The sequence below is a fragment of the Lithobates pipiens genome, unplaced genomic scaffold (assembly GCF_037356315.1).
Source record: "Lithobates pipiens isolate NorthernLeopardFrog02 unplaced genomic scaffold, aLitPip1_a1.2 Scaffold_28, whole genome shotgun sequence".
Classification (NCBI taxonomy): Eukaryota; Metazoa; Chordata; class Amphibia; order Anura; family Ranidae; genus Lithobates; species Lithobates pipiens.
In genome coordinates, this window is record NW_027507789.1 from 177,554,112 (window position 1) to 177,574,230 (window position 20,119).

The 20,119-nt window shown below is 43.2% G+C and overlaps 1 protein-coding gene across 2 annotated transcripts in view; it reads left to right on the forward strand.

Annotated features, from left to right (window-relative positions):
• The window catches only part of ABI3 (ABI family member 3), a 77,984-nt gene that overhangs the window by 49,104 nt on the left and 8,761 nt on the right, over nucleotides 1-20,119 (forward strand). For both annotated transcript variants that reach the window (XM_077459983.1, XM_077459982.1), the window contains exon 7: nucleotides 15,700-15,807. In XM_077459983.1, the coding sequence (XP_077316109.1) occupies nucleotides 15,700-15,807 (108 nt within the window). The remainder of the gene's footprint in view (nucleotides 1-15,699; nucleotides 15,808-20,119) is intronic.

A 20,119-nucleotide genomic window follows, 5' to 3' on the forward strand; every position in this document is an offset into this window, starting at 1 on the left:
GGATCCAAGAATCAGATGTAGCCAGGTCAGGAACAAGGTTAGCAGACATGGATTAGAATCCTATTTAAGTGATGCCTTGATTGTGAACAGGTGTGGCAATAATCAGGCCTGGGTGTGGCTAGAGAAATTGAACTCAGGTGTGGACAACCACAGTTATAGTATGTTTTAACAAGGGAGGCAATCACTTTTTCACACAGGGCCATGATGGTTTGGATTTTTTTTCACCTTTAATAATAAACACCTTCATTTACAAATTGCATTTTGTGTTTACTTGTGTTGTCCTTGACTATTGTTTAAATTGGTTTGATGTTCCGAAACACTTAAGTGTGACAAACATGCAAAGGAACAGGAAATGAGGAAGGGGGCAAACACTTTTTCACACCACTGTATATAGAACCATTCATCTGTTTTTCATCCATCCGTTGACTGATGAAAAACAGATATCAATGCATTCCTATGGAAAAACCAATGGCAACTGATGATCATTAACTTGCAACCATTTTCATCCACTTTCCCTTTTTTGACGAATAAAACCCCTATTTTTCATCCGTCAAAAAATTGTAATGGACAAAAAATGAATATTAGCGACATCCGCTTACATCCAATCTGCTGGCATCCATTTTTAAACCCTTTTTTTCCCTCACTTTATATTAGCTGGTTGCTAAGGAGGGGTCAGGAAGCCGGCCACCACATCCTTAACAACCAATAAGTCATCAGCTGAATGTAAAAAAAGATTGGCGGGAAAAAAAAATTTGGAAAAATAAATTGTGAAAAAAAACAGCGTGCGGGTCCCCCCCAGGTCCATACCAGGCCCTTAGCACCAATGAGGGCACCAGTGAGAGAAAGAAAAAGGGGGGGAGGAAATTACTAGGTTACAAGAGAAATAAAGGAATAGAGGGTCAGTAGAGTTCAGAACAGAATACCGCCCCGGAGGAGGGGTCCATGACCAGCTTTGGAAAGTCCGAGTAGAGCCTTAGGCCGCGTACACACAGGCGGACTGTTCGCCCAACTTAGTCCGCTGAACAGTGTTTCAGCGGACAATCCGCTCGTGTGTGGGCTTCAGCGGACTGTTTCAGCGGACAGTCTGACGAACAAAGTCTTACGGAATTTCCGTAAGACAGTCCGTTCAAACTTGGTTTTGTCCGTCCAAACTTGGTTTCAGCGGACAGTCCGCTCGTGTGTAGGCAAGTTGGACGGACTAAGTATGGCGCATGCTCAGAAAGGGTTTACACGGCCGAAGGTTGCATTGCAGTGTATAGGACGTCGTTTTTCTAGTCCCGTCGTACGTGCTGTACACGTCATCACGCACGTTTTCAGCGGACTGTTCGTTCATCGTGTGTGGTCAAGTCCGTTCATGCTAATTTTGAACGGACTGTCTGTCGGATTGTCTGCCGAACTTAGTTGGGCGAACAGTCCGCCCGTGTGTACGCGGCCTTACAAGTCTAGAAAATGCGCTTTGTCAAAGGAGATGATCAAGCCAGGGCTACCAAAACTGAAAAAATGTGTGTGTGTCAGTGAGGATTGCTGTTAATTTCAAAAGCGTACCATGTACTCATTGTTTCATCTCATCAAATGAAAGGAGGGTATCTTCTATGCCTTTTCAATGGTATGCTTTGTGGCCATAAAATGTGGGTCACTATGGGTCCTTACTTATGTTCAGGTACAGTACCATATTGACCATGGCATAGATCCAAATCCACATATTGTGAAGAATAAAAGAGAGCCTCGTATTATCTTAGTCCAATCTGCAGGACCCCAAAGTCACGTTCTCACCATGCACAATAGGAGGGAGTTGGGTGATGGTAACCTTCAAAAGGGAAGTGTACAGTGATGATATGAGGACTTGAGTGGTCAGGCAGGTGCAACACCAGTGTTCAAATGCTGCTGAGGGTTTAGAACGATCGTAATCCCAGATTAAGGAGTCAAAAAAAATGGGAATTTGGATACAGTGATATTGCTCAGAATCAGAAATATCATGGTTTCCTTCAACTGCTGAAATTAACAGATACCTTGGGTAGTCTAGAAGGAGAGAACCATTGACAAACCTTTGGATGCATGACACTTTTCATGGCAGGTTTACTGATGGTGACAATAGTGGGCTTTGCCTGTTAATGTGTGCTAAACTGGTCATTTGTAATCTCCTTTAGAAGTTCATGTGACAGGTGACAATACAGGAACACATTTAGGAGACATGGACAGAGCGTGGTCACCCTATAAAAGGAAGTGTCTGAACAATGACCTTCACGTATGGATTATCAAGTTTTATTTTAAAGAAGGCGGCAGATTTATAGATCTGAAATTTACTTTTGAAATGATATTTATGTAGCACCACCCTCACAGGAGCTGCTGATTTGTGTCACAGGGTCTTTTTCCACTGTGTAGCAGCAGCCAGGCAAACTGCAACTCCACTGGCTCAAAAAAAAACAGTCCAGGAGTTGCCTTTTTAAAAGTTTATTGCAGATTAACTTGGATGGGGTTTAGGGAGCTGTATGATGCTCCAGAACATTAAAACAGGAATATGAGGGCACTCTCTCCTTGGTAGCAGCTTCTCAGAACAGTCCCTTCAGCAGTAATACAGAAAATGGACAGCACTGGGACACTATTAGTAATGACCCAGGCCAGACGGGCCTTAAATGCAGCAGAACAGGGGTTAAAACCAGCAACAGTCACTGTGATCCTTCTTCCTTAGGTCTGTACTTAGTGTCCCCAGGATTTGGATGTCTCCCTCAGGATCAGTCAGCCTGACTCCACTGTGGAGTTCTCATATCGGATCCTCAGTAGCACCCCTCATTTGGCTTCCAAAGTACATGTAGCATGATAGAGCCCCCCGCTAAACACAGCTAGGGACCTCGATGAGATAAACAGAATCCTAACAGGATAGCCTGACCTTCTGGCTAGGAACCTCTCCGCCAGAGAAAAAAAAAATCTCTCGGGGGCCACAAACTATTTATGCACTTCCCAACCACCACCTGCATAAATATTCAGGTGCAGGTGTCTGGAAGCTGTAGGAGTGAGCTGCAGCTTGGAGACACAGGAGTCCTTCCAGTGGTGGTGTGGAGTCTGGTCACAAGCCTTGTTCAGCAGGAGTCAGGCAGACAGGTGCAAAATCAGGATCAGGTTCAAGGTCGGGAACATCAGAAGTTGATAACGTGCTGGTGGTGTGGTACCAAATCAGGAAGCAGAGACGTAGTCATAAATCCAAACAGAGGTTGGTTGGTAGGATCCAAGAATCAGATGTAGCCAGGTCAGGAACAAGGTTAGCAGACATGGATTAGAATCCTATTTAAGTGATGCCTTAAATGTGAACAGGTGTGGCAATAATCAGGCCTGGGTGTGGCTAGAGAAATTGAACTCAGGTGTGGACAACCACAGTTATAGTATGTTTTAACAAGGGAGGCAATCACTTTTTCACACAGGGCCATGATGGTTTGGATTTTTTTTCACCTTTAATAATAAACACCTTCATTTACAAATTGCATTTTGTGTTTACTTGTGTTGTCCTTGACTATTGTTTAAATTGGTTTGATGTTCCGAAACACTTAAGTGTGACAAACATGCAAAGGAACAGGAAATGAGGAAGGGGGCAAACACTTTTTCACACCACTGTATATAGAACCATTCATCTGTTTTTCATCCATCCGTTGACTGATGAAAAACAGATATCAATGCATTCCTATGGAAAAACCAATGGCAACTGATGATCATTAACTTGCAACCATTTTCATCCACTTTCCCTTTTTTGACGAATAAAACCCCTATTTTTCATCCGTCAAAAAATTGTAATGGACAAAAAATGAATATTAGCGACATCCGCTTACATCCAATCTGCTGGCATCCATTTTTAAACCCTTTTTTTCCCTCACTTTATATTAGCTGGTTGCTAAGGAGGGGTCAGGAAGCCGGCCACCACATCCTTAACAACCAATAAGTCATCAGCTGAATGTAAAAAAAGATTGGCGGGAAAAAAAAATTTGGAAAAATAAATTGTGAAAAAAAACAGCGTGCGGGTCCCCCCCAGGTCCATACCAGGCCCTTAGCACCAATGAGGGCACCAGTGAGAGAAAGAAAAAGGGGGGGAGGAAATTACTAGGTTACAAGAGAAATAAAGGAATAGAGGGTCAGTAGAGTTCAGAACAGAATACCGCCCCGGAGGAGGGGTCCATGACCAGCTTTGGAAAGTCCGAGTAGAGCCTTAGGCCGCGTACACACAGGCGGACTGTTCGCCCAACTTAGTCCGCTGAACAGTGTTTCAGCGGACAATCCGCTCGTGTGTGGGCTTCAGCGGACTGTTTCAGCGGACAGTCTGACGAACAAAGTCTTACGGAATTTCCGTAAGACAGTCCGTTCAAACTTGGTTTTGTCCGTCCAAACTTGGTTTCAGCGGACAGTCCGCTCGTGTGTAGGCAAGTTGGACGGACTAAGTATGGCGCATGCTCAGAAAGGGTTTACACGGCCGAAGGTTGCATTGCAGTGTATAGGACGTCGTTTTTCTAGTCCCGTCGTACGTGCTGTACACGTCATCACGCACGTTTTCAGCGGACTGTTCGTTCATCGTGTGTGGTCAAGTCCGTTCATGCTAATTTTGAACGGACTGTCTGTCGGATTGTCTGCCGAACTTAGTTGGGCGAACAGTCCGCCCGTGTGTACGCGGCCTTACAAGTCTAGAAAATGCGCTTTGTCAAAGGAGATGATCAAGCCAGGGCTACCAAAACTGAAAAAATGTGTGTGTGTCAGTGAGGATTGCTGTTAATTTCAAAAGCGTACCATGTACTCATTGTTTCATCTCATCAAATGAAAGGAGGGTATCTTCTATGCCTTTTCAATGGTATGCTTTGTGGCCATAAAATGTGGGTCACTATGGGTCCTTACTTATGTTCAGGTACAGTACCATATTGACCATGGCATAGATCCAAATCCACATATTGTGAAGAATAAAAGAGAGCCTCGTATTATCTTAGTCCAATCTGCAGGACCCCAAAGTCACGTTCTCACCATGCACAATAGGAGGGAGTTGGGTGATGGTAACCTTCAAAAGGGAAGTGTACAGTGATGATATGAGGACTTGAGTGGTCAGGCAGGTGCAACACCAGTGTTCAAATGCTGCTGAGGGTTTAGAACGATCGTAATCCCAGATTAAGGAGTCAAAAAAAATGGGAATTTGGATACAGTGATATTGCTCAGAATCAGAAATATCATGGTTTCCTTCAACTGCTGAAATTAACAGATACCTTGGGTAGTCTAGAAGGAGAGAACCATTGACAAACCTTTGGATGCATGACACTTTTCATGGCAGGTTTACTGATGGTGACAATAGTGGGCTTTGCCTGTTAATGTGTGCTAAACTGGTCATTTGTAATCTCCTTTAGAAGTTCATGTGACAGGTGACAATACAGGAACACATTTAGGAGACATGGACAGAGCGTGGTCACCCTATAAAAGGAAGTGTCTGAACAATGACCTTCACGTATGGATTATCAAGTTTTATTTTAAAGAAGGCGGCAGATTTATAGATCTGAAATTTACTTTTGAAATGATATTTATGTAGCACCACCCTCACAGGAGCTGCTGATTTGTGTCACAGGGTCTTTTTCCACTGTGTAGCAGCAGCCAGGCAAACTGCAACTCCACTGGCTCAAAAAAAAACAGTCCAGGAGTTGCCTTTTTAAAAGTTTATTGCAGATTAACTTGGATGGGGTTTAGGGAGCTGTATGATGCTCCAGAACATTAAAACAGGAATATGAGGGCACTCTCTCCTTGGTAGCAGCTTCTCAGAACAGTCCCTTCAGCAGTAATACAGAAAATGGACAGCACTGGGACACTATTAGTAATGACCCAGGCCAGACGGGCCTTAAATGCAGCAGAACAGGGGTTAAAACCAGCAACAGTCACTGTGATCCTTCTTCCTTAGGTCTGTACTTAGTGTCCCCAGGATTTGGATGTCTCCCTCAGGATCAGTCAGCCTGACTCCACTGTGGAGTTCTCATATCGGATCCTCAGTAGCACCCCTCATTTGGCTTCCAAAGTACTTGTAGCATGATAGAGCCCCCCGCTAAACACAGCTAGGGACCTCGATGAGATAAACAGAATCCTAACAGGATAGCCTGACCTTCTGGCTAGGAACCTCTCCGCCAGAGAAAAAAAAAATCTCTCGGGGGCCACAAACTATTTATGCACTTCCCAACCACCACCTGCATAAATATTCATGCTGCTTATTTGACTCTCCCACCCACTATGTTCTGGAAATCTCAAGGAAACAGGGGGAAGAAATCAAACTTGCATCCTGCAGAACCCAGAGCAGCCTAAAGCAATCAAGCACTAATCTACTGATTACAGGAGAGCCACAAAACTAAATCTGCTTAACTAGGAAGGTGCTACATTAAAATTTTTAGGACTTAGGTTTAAATGTATAGGTCCCAGTGATCTTTTTTTTGCTCCAATGAGTTAATGTGCCTCTTTAATTTGAAAGTAAAATTCAAACTCTAAAAACTGAGTCAAATAATTAACAGAAGATAAATTCCTATTTGTCCTTTTTACAATTTCTTCCCACACTTAGTGACTTTAGACACAGTTTACTCTCTAGTCTCACCAATGTGCATTTTCACTTCCTATATAGGCTCCAGTTTCCTGACACCTCTTCTCGAAATGATTTCACAACTCTCTCCGAGTCCCACATAAACTAATCAGTCTGGCTGCTAAAATCTATTGTATTCAGTATTCAGTGTTTCTACTATATATGGTGTTGTGGATATGATAAAGGTGAGATAAATAATAATGTCCCCAGAAATGCAATTTATCCTTCATCCATATGACTGAGACTAGCCAAAACCATCAGGTTCCTGATTCTACGATTCTAACTGAATTCTGAATTTTCGCCACTAGATGGCGCTGTTCTTGAAAGTAAGCTTATCACAGGACTATATTGTATGGTGAACACTGCATGCTGTGGTAGTTAGACTTTTTTTTTTTTTTTGTAATAGGATTCTGAGTTTGTGTTCCACCAAAGTTCCTGTCTGCAGGAGGTTTTTACAATCCCCTTTGCTTAATCACTTGCTTACTGGGCGCTTTCACCCCCTTCCTGTCCGGGCCAATTGTCAGCTTTTAGTGCTGTCACACTTTGAATGACAATTGCGCAGTCATGCAACACTGTAAATACAGTAGGGTGACCAGATGTCGCTGGTTTCCGGGGACAGTCCCCGGATTGATAGGCAGAACATTGGTGATGTCTCTCATAGGAGGCGGAACTTCTTCTGAGGGCAGCTGCCATGCATGGTGAACAGGAGATCCCATCCGCTCTGTATAATCCATCTCCTCTCCTCGCTCACTCTACACTGATCACAGGTCACTGAACAGGCTGAGCTGCTGGGGACTGAACAGGCTGTATTGAGGGGCACTGAACAGGCTGAGCTGCTGGGCACTGAACAGGCCGAGCTGCTGGGCAATGAATGGACTGAGATGATGGGCAATGAATGGGCTGAGTTGCTGGGCACTGAAAGGGCTGAGCTCCTGGGCACTGAACGGGTTGAGCTGCTGGGCCCTGAAAGGGCTGAGCTGCTGGGCACTGAAAGGGCTGAGCTGCTGGGCACTGAAAGGGCTGAGCAGCTGGGCACTGAAAGGGCTGAGCAGCTGGGCCCTGAAAGGGCTCAGCTGCAGGGCACTGAAAAGGCTGAGCTGATGGGCACTGAGCTGGCTGAGCTGATGGGAATTGAAGAGGCAGAGCTGATGGGCACTGAGCTGGCTGAGCTGATGGGAATTGAAGAGGCAGAGCTGATGGGCACTGAATGGGTTAAGCTGCTGGGTGATGTAAAGGCTGAGCTGATAGGCACTGAACAGGCTGAGCTGCCCGGGACTGAACAGGCTGAGCTGATGGGCACTGAACAGGCTGCTTGGGTGGGCACTGAACAGGCTGCATTGAAGGGGGAATAAACGGGCTGCATTGATGGGCACGGAACAGGCTGAGCTGCTGGGCACTGAAAAGGCTGAGCTAATGGACACTGAACAGAGTGCATTGATGGGCACTGAACAGGCTGCGTTGCTGGGCACTGAACAGACAGCATTGATGGGCACTGAACAGACAGCATTGATGGGCACTGAACAGGCTGAGCTGCTGAGTACTAAACAGACTACATTAATGGGCACTGAACAGGCTGAGCTGCTGGACACTAAACAGGCTGAGCTGCTGGGCACTGAACAGGCTGCATTGATGGGCACTGAAAAGGCTGAGCTGATGGGCACTGAGAAGGCTGAGCTGATGTGCACTAAAGAGGCTGAGCTGATGGGCACTAAACAGGCTGAGCTGATGGGCACTGAACAGGCTGAGCTGGTGGGTACCGGACACACAGAGTGGATGAGCACTGAGCAGACACAGCTGTTTGAAAAAAAATGTTTTCTTTGTTTCTGTTATACAATTTTGCAAATAAGTAATTTTTCTTCTTCATTGATGTGCAGTGATGAGGCTGCACTGATGGACACTGATAGGCTGCACCAATAAGGCTGCACTGATGAGCAATGAAGATGTTTCACTGATGAGGCTGCATTGATTGGCACTGGTAAGCTGCACCAATGAGGCTGCACTGATGAAGCTGCATTGATTAGCACTGATAAGCTGCACCAATGAGGCTGCACTGATGAAGCTGCATTGATTGGCACTGATAACCTGCACTGATAAGGCTGTATTGATTGGCCCTGATAATCTGCACCAATGAGGCTGAATTGATGAGCAATGATGATGCTGCACTGATGAGGCTGCATTGATTGGCACTAATAAGCTGCACTGATGAGGCTGAATTGATTGACACTGATAAGCTGCACCAATGAGGCTGCACTGATGAGCAATGACGATGCTGTACTGATGATGCTGCATTGATTGGCACTGATAAGCTGCACTGATGAGGCTGTATTGATTGGCCCTGATCAGCTGCACCAATGAGGCTGCACTGATGAGCAATGATGATGCTGCACTGATGAGGCTGCATTAATTTGCACTGATAAGCTGCACTGATGAGGCTGCATTGATTGGCACTCATAAGCTGCACCAATGAGGCTACATTGATTGGTACTGATAAGCTGCACTGATGAGGCTGCACTGATGAGGCTGCATTGATTGGCACTGATAAGCTGCACTGATGAGGCTGCATTGACTGGCATGGATAAGCTGCACTGATGAGGTTGCATTGATTGGCATTGATTAGCTGCACTGATGAGGCTGCACTGATGAGGCTGTATTGATTGGCACTGATATGTTGCACTGATAAGCTGCACCGATGAGGCTGCATTGATTGGTACTGATAAGCTGCACTGATGGGCAACTGATGAGGCTGCACTTATAACTGATAAGCTGCACTTATAACTGATAAGCTGCACTGATATGCAACACCAATGGGTACTGATATGCAGCACCGATGGACACTGGCACTGATGGGGCTGCATTGATAATCAGTGCCTTGATTATCAGTCTGCCCTGTCACAGGGCAGTCAGTTATCGGCTTTCCTTTCCTCAGAGAGTGACAGCACTTAGAAAAGGAAATGCCAATAACCAGCAATTGTTTACATGTAATCAGCTGTGATTGGACAGAGCTGATCACATGGTAAAAGGCCACTGTGATTGGCTCTTTAACCTCGATCTGTGTCCGAAGGACTCAGTGATCACAAATCATGCCAATGCACACCCAGGGCAGGGTTCTGGGAGGATATCAATCGGCGCCCTCCTGGAAATGTGCGACTGCGCTGTAGCCATCATTTGGCTATAATGTGGTTGACAAGAGGACAAAGTGATAATAAACCCTCAGCAGCTGATTTAATCATGTACTGAGTATGAGCTTCTTTATCTTTTAATCCTTGTCTATGTTCTAATTTAAGCCGGTGTCATGACCATTTCCCCAGATTTCCGGTTTCAGGGTGGCTGCTTTCTCTTGGAGCCACCCTTGCATGCAGGGACTGAAGCTGTGTCTCCCTACACTGTGTTCATCAATAGAAACACAAAGCCCTCCAGCCTAGGATGCCACTTGCTCCTCCCTCCTCCTCTCCCCTCCCTTCCCCAAGCTAGCAGACTGACTGAAGACTACACTGTCCACTGTGAAGCCCGGAAGTTCAGGGAAGCAGCAATGAGAGAACAGGAGCCAACAGGAACATCAGCCAATGGCAGTAAAAGCTGTAAACTGCAAGTGCTGGGCTAATGCCCTGTAGACATGGTCGGACTTTCCAACGGAAAATGTGCGATCGGATCGTGTTGTTTGAAATCCCGATCGTGTGCGGGCTCCATCGGACTTTTCCAGTCGGTTTGAGATCTGGATCTAAAATTTTCCGACAACAAAATCCGATCGTTTAAATTCCGATCGTGTGTAGACAATTCCAACGGACAAAGTGCCACGCATGCTCAGAATAAATTACGAGACGAAAGCTATTGGCTACCGCCCTCTTTATAGTCCCGTCGTACGTGATTAACGTCACCGCGTTCTGAACGATCGGATTTTGTTCTCAATGTGTTCATCTAAAATGTTGAGGGTTTCATTTTACTTTAAGTGGGTTTCCTCTAGGTAGGTACACCAGCTTCCTCCCACAGTGGAAAAACATATATGTGGCTTCATTGACTTCCCCTCACGTTAGACCTGCTTTGTGTCACCATGTATGAGGGACATTAGAGCACGAGCTCTTCTGAGGACAGAATGTCATGTGATCAACAGTGTAAAGCAATGCAGAAGAAGCAGAAGTGTTATATAAAATAGAACAATAATTAAAGTAATTAAAGTAACTTACAGGCTTGCAGCATAATCAGCTTAGCTGAGAAGTCAACTACTTATCCTGACCTGATCAAAGGTCTCACCACCATGATCCATGACGACCACGAAGACTGGAAGGGATCAAACCCAAATCCATCCAATTCCGATGAATCTATAGGCATTTACAGGTATTGGATACCAATGATGGCTTGGGTAGCAGGTTATCTGTGCACTACTATTAACCTGAAAGGAAAATTCTAATTTTGGTGGACAGAATTGGAAATTTCATCCCGGTAGGAGGACATAATCAGTTTAGTTCTAATTACATCATTATTAGAGAAGCTGCATGGATTTTGGAATGGAGATTTGACTCATTGAGGATAGACTCAGACACACAGATGTTCATGGAGGATTTGAAAAAAATATTTACAATTTGAATGTGAAGTATGGTATGCAGATCACAGATATGGAAAATAAAATGACGATGACATTCATCCGAAACAGATTTTACAGAAATGATAAATGGCACAGAGGGATTCCTAATAAAACCTTGAAGATGAGTGACATCTAGTGGCCAATGTAACTAAGTGATTATGTTTTATATTCCAATCTTTTTATTAGAAATAACAAAGATAACTAGAAAAGCTACAATTTCTGGGGAAATTGTGTGAGGTGCTCTTGCCTCCACCTACTGGAGTGGGCGGAGTAACTGGGTGGAGTAGCTGTGAAAAGTGTTAAAAAGTTTAATATTATAAAAAGTATAAATAGTATAGTAAAAAAGTTAAAGTCCCATCATTAGCTGAAAGAGCAGAATATTTTCATCAAAAAAAAATTTTTTTCAAAAAAAATTCAAATTATTTATTTTTAAAAAATTTTGAAAAATCAAAAATTATTTTCTTTTCAAAAAATTATTTAAAAAAAAAAAAAAAAATTTCCAAATGACTTTTTCAAAAATTATTATTTTTAAATAATTTTTTTTCAAAAATTATTTTTTTTAAATAGTTTGTTTAAAGAAAAAAATGTAAAAAAAAAAAAAAATTTAAATTAAAAATTGTTTTTTGAAAAAAAAAAATCTAACTTTTTTTAGTTTTTTCAAAAAGAATTTTTGGTTTTTTGAAAAAAAATATTTGTTTTTTTCAAAAAAAAAATTTTTTTAAATGATTTTTTTCCCAAAAATTCTTTTTTTATCAAAAATGGTAGGAGGACGTGATCAGTTTAGTTATAATTACTTCATTTATTAGAGAAGCTGCATGGATTTTGGAATGGAGATGTGACTCATTGAGGATAGACTCATACATTTTTTTTCCAAATGATTTATTTCAAAAATTATTTTTTTAAATGATTTTTTTTCAAAAATTATTATTTTTTAAATGGTTTGTTTAAAGAAAAAAATGTAAAAAAAAAAAAAAATTTTCAAAATTGTTTTTTGAAAAAAAAAATTTCTAACTTTTTTTAGTTTTTTCAAAAAGAATTTTTTTGTTTTTTGAAAAAAAATGATTTGTTTTTTTTTTTTTTAATATTTTTTTAAATGATTTTTTTTCCCCCTAAATTTTTTTTTTATCAAAAATGGTAGGAAGACGTGATCAGTTTAGTTATAATTACTTCATTTATTAGAGAAGCTGCATGGATTTTGGAATGGAGATGTGACTCATTGAGGATAGACTAATGATTTTTTTCAAAAATTATTTTTTTTAAATAATTTTTTTTCAAAAAAAGTTTTCAAAAAAATTTTTTCAACTTTTTTAGTTTTTTCAAAAATAATTTTTTGTTTTTTGAAAAAAAGTATTTGTTTTTTGAAAAAAATATATTTTTAAATGTTTTTTTTCCCCCCAATTTTTTTTTTCTAAAATGCTTTTTTTTGAACCACTTAAGCCCCGGACCAATTTGCAGCCAAAGGACCAGACCCCTTTTTGCGTTTCGGCACTGTATCGCTTTAACTGACAATTGCGCAATCGTGCGACATGGCTCCCAAACAAAATTGGTGTCCTTTTTTCCCACAAATAGAGCTTTCTTTTGGTGGTAGTTGATCACCTCTGTGGTTTTTATTTTTTTCCTCAGTTTAGGCCGATACGTATTCTTCTACATATTTTTTTTAAAAAGAAAATCGCAATTAACGATTATTGATTGGTTTGCGCAAAAGTTATTGCATTTACAAAATAGGGGATAGTTTTATAGCATTTTATTAATATATATTTTTACTAGTAATGGCGGCGATCAGCGATTTTTATCGTGACTGCGACATTATGGCGGACACATCGGACATTTTTAACACATTTTTGGGACCATTGTCATTTATAAAGCAATCAGTGCTATTTAAAAAAAAATTTTCCCAAAATTATTTTTTTTTTTTTATTTTTTGTTTTCAAACAAATTAACTTTTTTTACATTTCAAAAATTATTACTTTTTTTTGTACATTTTTTTACAAACTTTTTTTCAATGATATTTTTTCAAAACATTTTTTTGTTTTTTCAAAAACATTTTTTTGTTTTTTCAAAAACATTTTTTTTTTTTTTAAAAATGAATTTTTGTTTTATAACAATTCTTTTTTTTTCAAAAATTTTTTTTTTTTTTTACACATTTTTTTTTTTTTTAATTTTTTTAAATTATTAGACTCTTTTTACTAATTAGGTGACTGACTTCTGAAGGCAATTGGTTCAACTAGATTTTAGTTAGAGGTATCAGAGTAAAAGGGGGTTGAATACAAATGCACGCCACACTTTTCACATATTTATTTGTAAAAAATTTTGAAAACCATTTATAATTTTCCTTCCACTTCACAATTATGTGCTACTTTGTGTTGGTCTATCACATAAAATCCTCATAAAATATATTTAAGTTTTTGGTTGTAACATGACAAAATGTGGAAAATTTAAAGGGGTGTGAATACTTTTTCAAGGCACTGTATGTAGACCAGTCTTTCTCAATATTTTCTATACAGAGGAACCCTTGAAATAACTTTCCAGTCTCAGGAAACCACTACTAAAAATGACTATAACTACAGCTCATGATACATTAGTGTGATGGTCAGTGGGAAGAATAATCCTTAGACCCCTTTCACACTGGGGTGTTTTTCAGGCGTTTTTCAGGCGCTTAAAAAAAGTGCCTGTAAAGCGCTTAAAAGAAGCCGCAACTGCAATCTCAATGTAAAAGCCCGAGGCCTTTCACACTGAGGTGCTGTGCTGGCAGGAAGTCAAAAAAGTCCTGCAAGCAGCTTCTTTGCAGCGCTTTTCCCATTGAAATCAATGGGAAGAGCCTGAAAAACACCTGAAAAACGCTTTTGGTAGCAGCTTTTTGTGGGCGCTTTTAACCCTTTATTTGGCCACTAGCAGGGGTTAAACGCCAAACTATGTGTCTGGTGGAAATCCAATACAGACCACCATCCAAATAACATGATTCCCACAGCAAAGCATGGAGGGGGTCATATCCTGTTATGGGGGAGTTTCTCTGAAGCAGGGACTGGAGCACTTGTCAGGATAGAAGGAAAAATGGATGGGGCAAATTTCCATCAAACTCTTGATGAAAGTCTGCTGCCCTCTGCCAGAAAGTTGTCAATGGGAAGAAGGTTTACCTTCCAACATGACAATGACCCAAAGCTCACAGCTAAAAGGAGCACACAGTGGTGGAAGGAGAAAAAAGTGAATGTCTTTGCATGGCCTAGTCAGAACCCAGACTTAAAGCGGAGTTCCACCCAAAAGTGGAACTTCCGCTCGTTTGTCTCCTCTCCCCCTCCGGGGCCACAATTGACACCTTTCAGGGGGGACAGGATACCTGTCTTTGACAGGTATTTTGTTCCCACTTCCAGGAGTCCACGCCACAGCCCATGACGTCACCGTGGGGGTCCCTTCTCCTCTCCCTGTCTCTGTACCAGTAGGAGAGAGGAGCGGGGCCTCGCGCATGCGCAGTAGAGTACTCGGCGTGAAGCCGTAAGGCTACACTACTGGCTTTCCTTAACCACAATGACAGCGGCAGCACCCGACAACTTATGGAAACATCAGCTGCGGTGCCTATCGCTGGACTCCAGCACAGGTAAGTGTCTGATTATTAAAAGTCAGCAGCTGCAGTATGTGTAGCTGCTGGCTTTTAATTATTTTATTTTTTTTGGGGGGCAGACCTTTGCTTTAAACTCCATTAAAAATCTGTGGAATGACTAGAAGACTGCAGTCCACAAACAGCCACCATCAAATGTAACTGAACCTGAGCAGTATGTCTGGAATGAGTTCACATTACATTAAATAGGAACAAGACTAACTTCTTTCAGACCTGCATTCTGCAATTCATACACTAGATGGCAACATTTGATAATTATGTTCACAAGCCAGACTAAACAGTGATGGAGGAACATCTACGTTTATGTAATACATTTATAAAATCATTCCCAACTTGTCTCAACACTTTCCTATATAAAATAAAGTGCTGTAACACAATATAAAAATCACAAGCATAACAACCTTATATCGGATGTCAAGTGGAAATGAAAGGGACTCACAATGATGCCATCATCCATGTGAAACCAGCCTAAATATATTAAAGGATTCACAACATAAAGTCCCACCTATCAACCTCTGGCACCAGTAGGCAGGGCCAGGACAAAGGGAGGCTTCCCCTGGCGCAATAGTATATGCAGGGGTAGGGGGCACCCTGAGCCTAACCCTAAGGGAAGGGGGGGCACAGTTTGGCATCTTTGCCCTGGGCGCTGGATGACCTTGTCCCGGCACTGCCAGTACGTCCTTAGTGAGGTGAAACGCGTTGGGGCTGGAGGTGGACAGGCTTTCATATAAATGTTGTTATTGGGGGTTTATTGTTTAAGAGTAAGGTGGTAACTAAAGGAGTGTATAAAATGTACTATTAGAGTGTAGAATGTGTCCTCAAACACTCCAAAGACATGCTGGTAGGTTAACTGGCTCCTGTCTTAATTGGCCTAATAAGTGTATGTATGAATGTGAGTTTTTTTTTAAAATCAGGTTTGTTTTCCTTTTTTTTCAGATGCCTGGTTCTCCCAATTCTCACCTACAGATAATACTGAAGAGCTTCTCCCTCCACCTCCCACTCATGATTATGGAATGACAGATACGTGTTGGCCTAAAGTAAATGGTATGAGATAAACCATACACCAACCTACATCCCATTTATATATATCAAATCCAATTGTCTGGCAGGTAGGTTAGATAGAATGAAGGGATGATAGATAGAGAGATAGGGAGATAGAAAGATAGGGAGATAGGGAGATAGAGAGATAGATAGATAGAGAGAGAGAGAGAGAGAGAGAGAGAGAGAGAGAGAGAGAGAGAGAGAGAGAGAGAGAGAGAGAGAGAGAGAGAGAGAGAGAGAGAGAGAGAGAGAGAGAGAGATAGAGAGATAGAGAGAGAGAGAGAGAGATAGAGAGATAGAGAGATAGAGAGAGAGAGAGAGAGAGAGAGAGATAGAGAGAGATAGAGAGAGAGAGAGATAGATTGATAGAGAGAGAGAGAGAGAGAGAGAGAGAGAGAAGAAGAGAGAGAGAGAGAGAGAGAGATAGAGAGAGAGAGAGAGATAGAGAGAGATAGAGAGAGAGAGAGATAGAGAGAGAGAGATAGAGATAGAGAGAGCGAGATAGAGAGAGAGAGAGATAGAGATAGAGAGAGAGAGATAGAGAGAGAGAGAGAGAGAGAGAGAGAGAGAGAGATAGAGAGAGAGATAGAGAGATAGAGAGAGATAGATAGATAGAGTCATGGGCAAAAAATATTGGCACCCATGCATTTCTGTCAGATAACGCACCACTTCGCCCAGAAAATTGTTGCAATTGCAAATGTTTAGGCATTCTCGTGTTTATTTCTTTTGTGTATTGTATTGGTATGACACAAAAACTGGAGAAACAAAAAGCCAAATCTGACACAAAACTGACACAATCAATGCAAAACTCCAAAAATGAACTGGACAAACTTGACAGCATCCTCAATTTAATATTTGGTAGCACAGCCCTTGGAAAAAATAACTGAAATCAATTGCTTCCTGTAACCATCGATGAGTTTCTTACACCTCTCTACGGGAATTTTAGACGACTCTTCTTTCGCCAATTGCTCCTAGGCTCCTAGATTGTCATTGTTCTGTTGTAAGACCCATGACCTCTGATAGAGACCCAACTTTGTGACACTGGGCTCTACATTGCACCCCAGAATTCTTTGGTAGTCTTCAGATTTCATAATGCCATGCACATGGTCATTATTGGCACCTTCTCAAAATTGTAAGAAATAATTGCATTCCAAGTTTGTGATGCTCCTGTAATTTTTGTAATTAAACTCACCTGTATCAATTAACAGGTGCTGATAATATAGAAATCATGTCGGCAACCAGTTAAAATGGTGAAAAATGTATCCAACCTTCATGTTGTGTGTCTGTTTGCCACACGAAGCATGGAGAAGAGAAAGAGAAGCAAAGAATTGTCGGAGGATTTGAGAACACAAATTGTGGAAAAGCATGGACAATCTCAAGGCTACAAGTCCATCTTCAGAGATCTTTAATGTTCCTGTGTCCACTGTGCGCTACATTGTCTAGTACAGCCCATTATATTGTAGCTAATCTCCCTTTAGGTGGTTGAAAGAGAAAAATTGATTAAAGCCTTTGCAAAAACATACCTGAGGAAGACAAAATCCTTTTGGGAGGATGTGCTGTGGACAAAGAAACAAGATTTCACCTTTTTGGTAGAGCTACTGTTTTCAAAAAATAAATGAGGCCTTTAGAGCAAAGAGTACATTACCTACAGTCACGCATGGTGGAAGTTCATGGATGTTTTGGGTTTTCTTTGCTGCTTCAGGCTCTGGATGTCTTAACTGTGCATCTGAGGACTACCAAAGAAATCTGGGGTGCACTGTAGGGCCCAGTGTCAGAAAGTTGGGTCTCCATCAGAGGTCATGGGACCTACAGCAGGACAATGATTGAAAGCACACATTTAAAAGCACCCAGCAATGAGTCCAGATCTAAATCCCATAGAGCACCTGTGGAGAGATCTCAAAACAGCAGTTGGGAAAAGGGACCCTTCCAATCTGAGATACCTGGAGCAGTTGGCGAAAGGAAGCCATAGATTTCAGTTATTTTTTCTAAGGGGCGTGCTACCAATTATTATTGAGGGTGCCAGTAATTTTTCCCAGTCCATTTTTGGAGTTTTGCGTGGAATGTGTAAGATTTGACTTTTTGTTTCATGCCAAAAGAAATAGAGAATGTCTAAACATTTGTAATTGCAATAATTTACTGGGCGAAGTGGTGCATTATCTGACGGAAATGCAGGGTGACAATATTTTTGGCCATGACTGTAGACAGACAGACTAAAGCCACGTACACACGATCAAACAATCCGGTGGAAAAGTCCGCCTGACAATCCCCCCGTGTGTGGGCTCTGGTGGATTTTTTTACCCAAAAGTCCGGTGGACTGAGAAAGTAGTTTTGCAATATGTCCGCCGGATTCACATTTCGGCGGACAATACGGCCGCGTGTGTGCTAGTCCACCGTACTTTTGAAATGAACGGACTTTTCCCGCCCGGAGGAAAGTCTGCTCATTTTGAGCGCGGCTCCAGGTAGCCAGGACCAGCGAAGGAGGCGTCACTGACCCCCGTCACCTGATATGGAGTTAAAGGGGCAGCCCCCCCCCCCCCTCCTGAGCCGTACCAGGCCACGTGCCCTCAACATGATGAGGACAAGGGCCTCTTCCCGACAACCAATGGGTTGTCGGGGTAGGGGTCTGTGGGCGGGGGGCTTATCGGAATCCGGGAGCCCTGTTTAATAAGGGGGCCCCGACTACCACCCTATGTGAATGAGTATGGGGTACAATGTACCCCTACCCATTCACCTGTGAAAAAAACTTAAAAAAAAACACAACACACAAGGTTTAAAAAAAAAATTATTGCACTGCTCCTGGGGTCTTCTGTCTTGGGGGATCTTCTCGCCGGCTTTCTTCTTCATCGCCGCCTGGGGGTCTTCTTCCGTCTTCGGGGGTCTTGTCCCCCTCTTCGGGGGTCTTGTCCCCCTCTTCGGTTCTTCTTGCCGGGCCTCCGCACCTTCTTCTAGTACTTTTACAAGCGGTGTCCCGGTCTTCTGTTGCCGCTGTCGCCGTCTTCTCTTCTTGAGCTGTTGACTCGTCGCTGTCTCTGGCCACAATGACAGGCACGCAGCGTGCGGCAACTTATATAGGGACATCGCCGGATGATGTCCCCCCCATTATGATGTCACAGTCCCAGCATCCTCTTTCCTGACCGGCCGGGTAGCATGCTCGGATAAGGGTCTGATATGGACCTAGGAGGGGACCCCCAAGCCGTTTTTTCGGCGTAGGGCTTCCCCTTTAACTCCATACCAGGTGACGGGGCCAGCGACACTTCCCTCGCTAGTCCCGGCTACCTGGAGCCGCGTTCAAAATGACTTTCCTCTGTGTGTGTGGGCGAGTCCATCAATTTCAAAAGTACGGCGGATAGTCCGGCAGACTAAGTCCGCCGGACCTAGTCCGCCGCAAAAGTACCGTGTGTGGGCAGGTAGCTCGTTCGGAAAGATCCACATTAAAGATGCACCGACCCAGCTCCCCTATTCTGACAACTTCTGCCTCACACCCCCCACAGTGCTGTGGTAGTTCATTAAAGTGGAGGTCCGTCCACTGCTGCAAAAATTAAAAGCCAGCAGCTGCCAATACTGCAGCTGCTTACTTTTAATAATCGGACACTTACCTGTCCTGGGGTCCAGCAATGTCAGCACCGCAGCTGATGTTTCCATCAGCTGTTGGGTGCTGCCGCCTCCATTGCGAGTAAGGGAATCCGGCAGTGTAGCCTTGGGACTGCACGTCGGGAACCTGCGCGAACATGCGCGAGGCTCTGCTCCTCTCTCCTACTGGCCCAGCGGCCAGGGAAGGAGAAGGTAGCCCCGCGGTGACGTCAATACCTGCAGCTGAGGCTCCCAGAAGTGGGGACAGCATACCTGTGAAAGACAGGTATTCTGTCCCCCCTTCCCCCCAAAAGGTGTCAAATGTGGCACCGGAGGGGGGGGGGAAGTGCAATGAGCAGAAGTTCCACTTTTAGGTGGAACTCCGCTTTAAAGCGGAGGTCCACCCTAAAATGGACCTCCGCTCATCGGAATCCCCCCCCCCTCCGGCGCCACAATCGGCACCTTTCAGGGGGGAGGGGGGTGCAGTTACCTGGATAATCCAGGTAACTGCACCCACTTCCGGGCTAGCTCTCTGCGGAACGGGGCGTACGTTACGCCCCCGTTCCGCAAGCGCCCGCCCCCTTCAGCAAGTGCCCCGCTGCCTGCTGGGAAACACACAGCTCCCAGAGGCAGCGGGGACCGTCCGGATTGCGCCGCGCGGCTCGCGCATGCGCAGTAGGGAACCGGGAAATGAAGCCGAAAGGCTCCATTTCCTGATTCCCATACCCAAGATGGCGGCGGGACC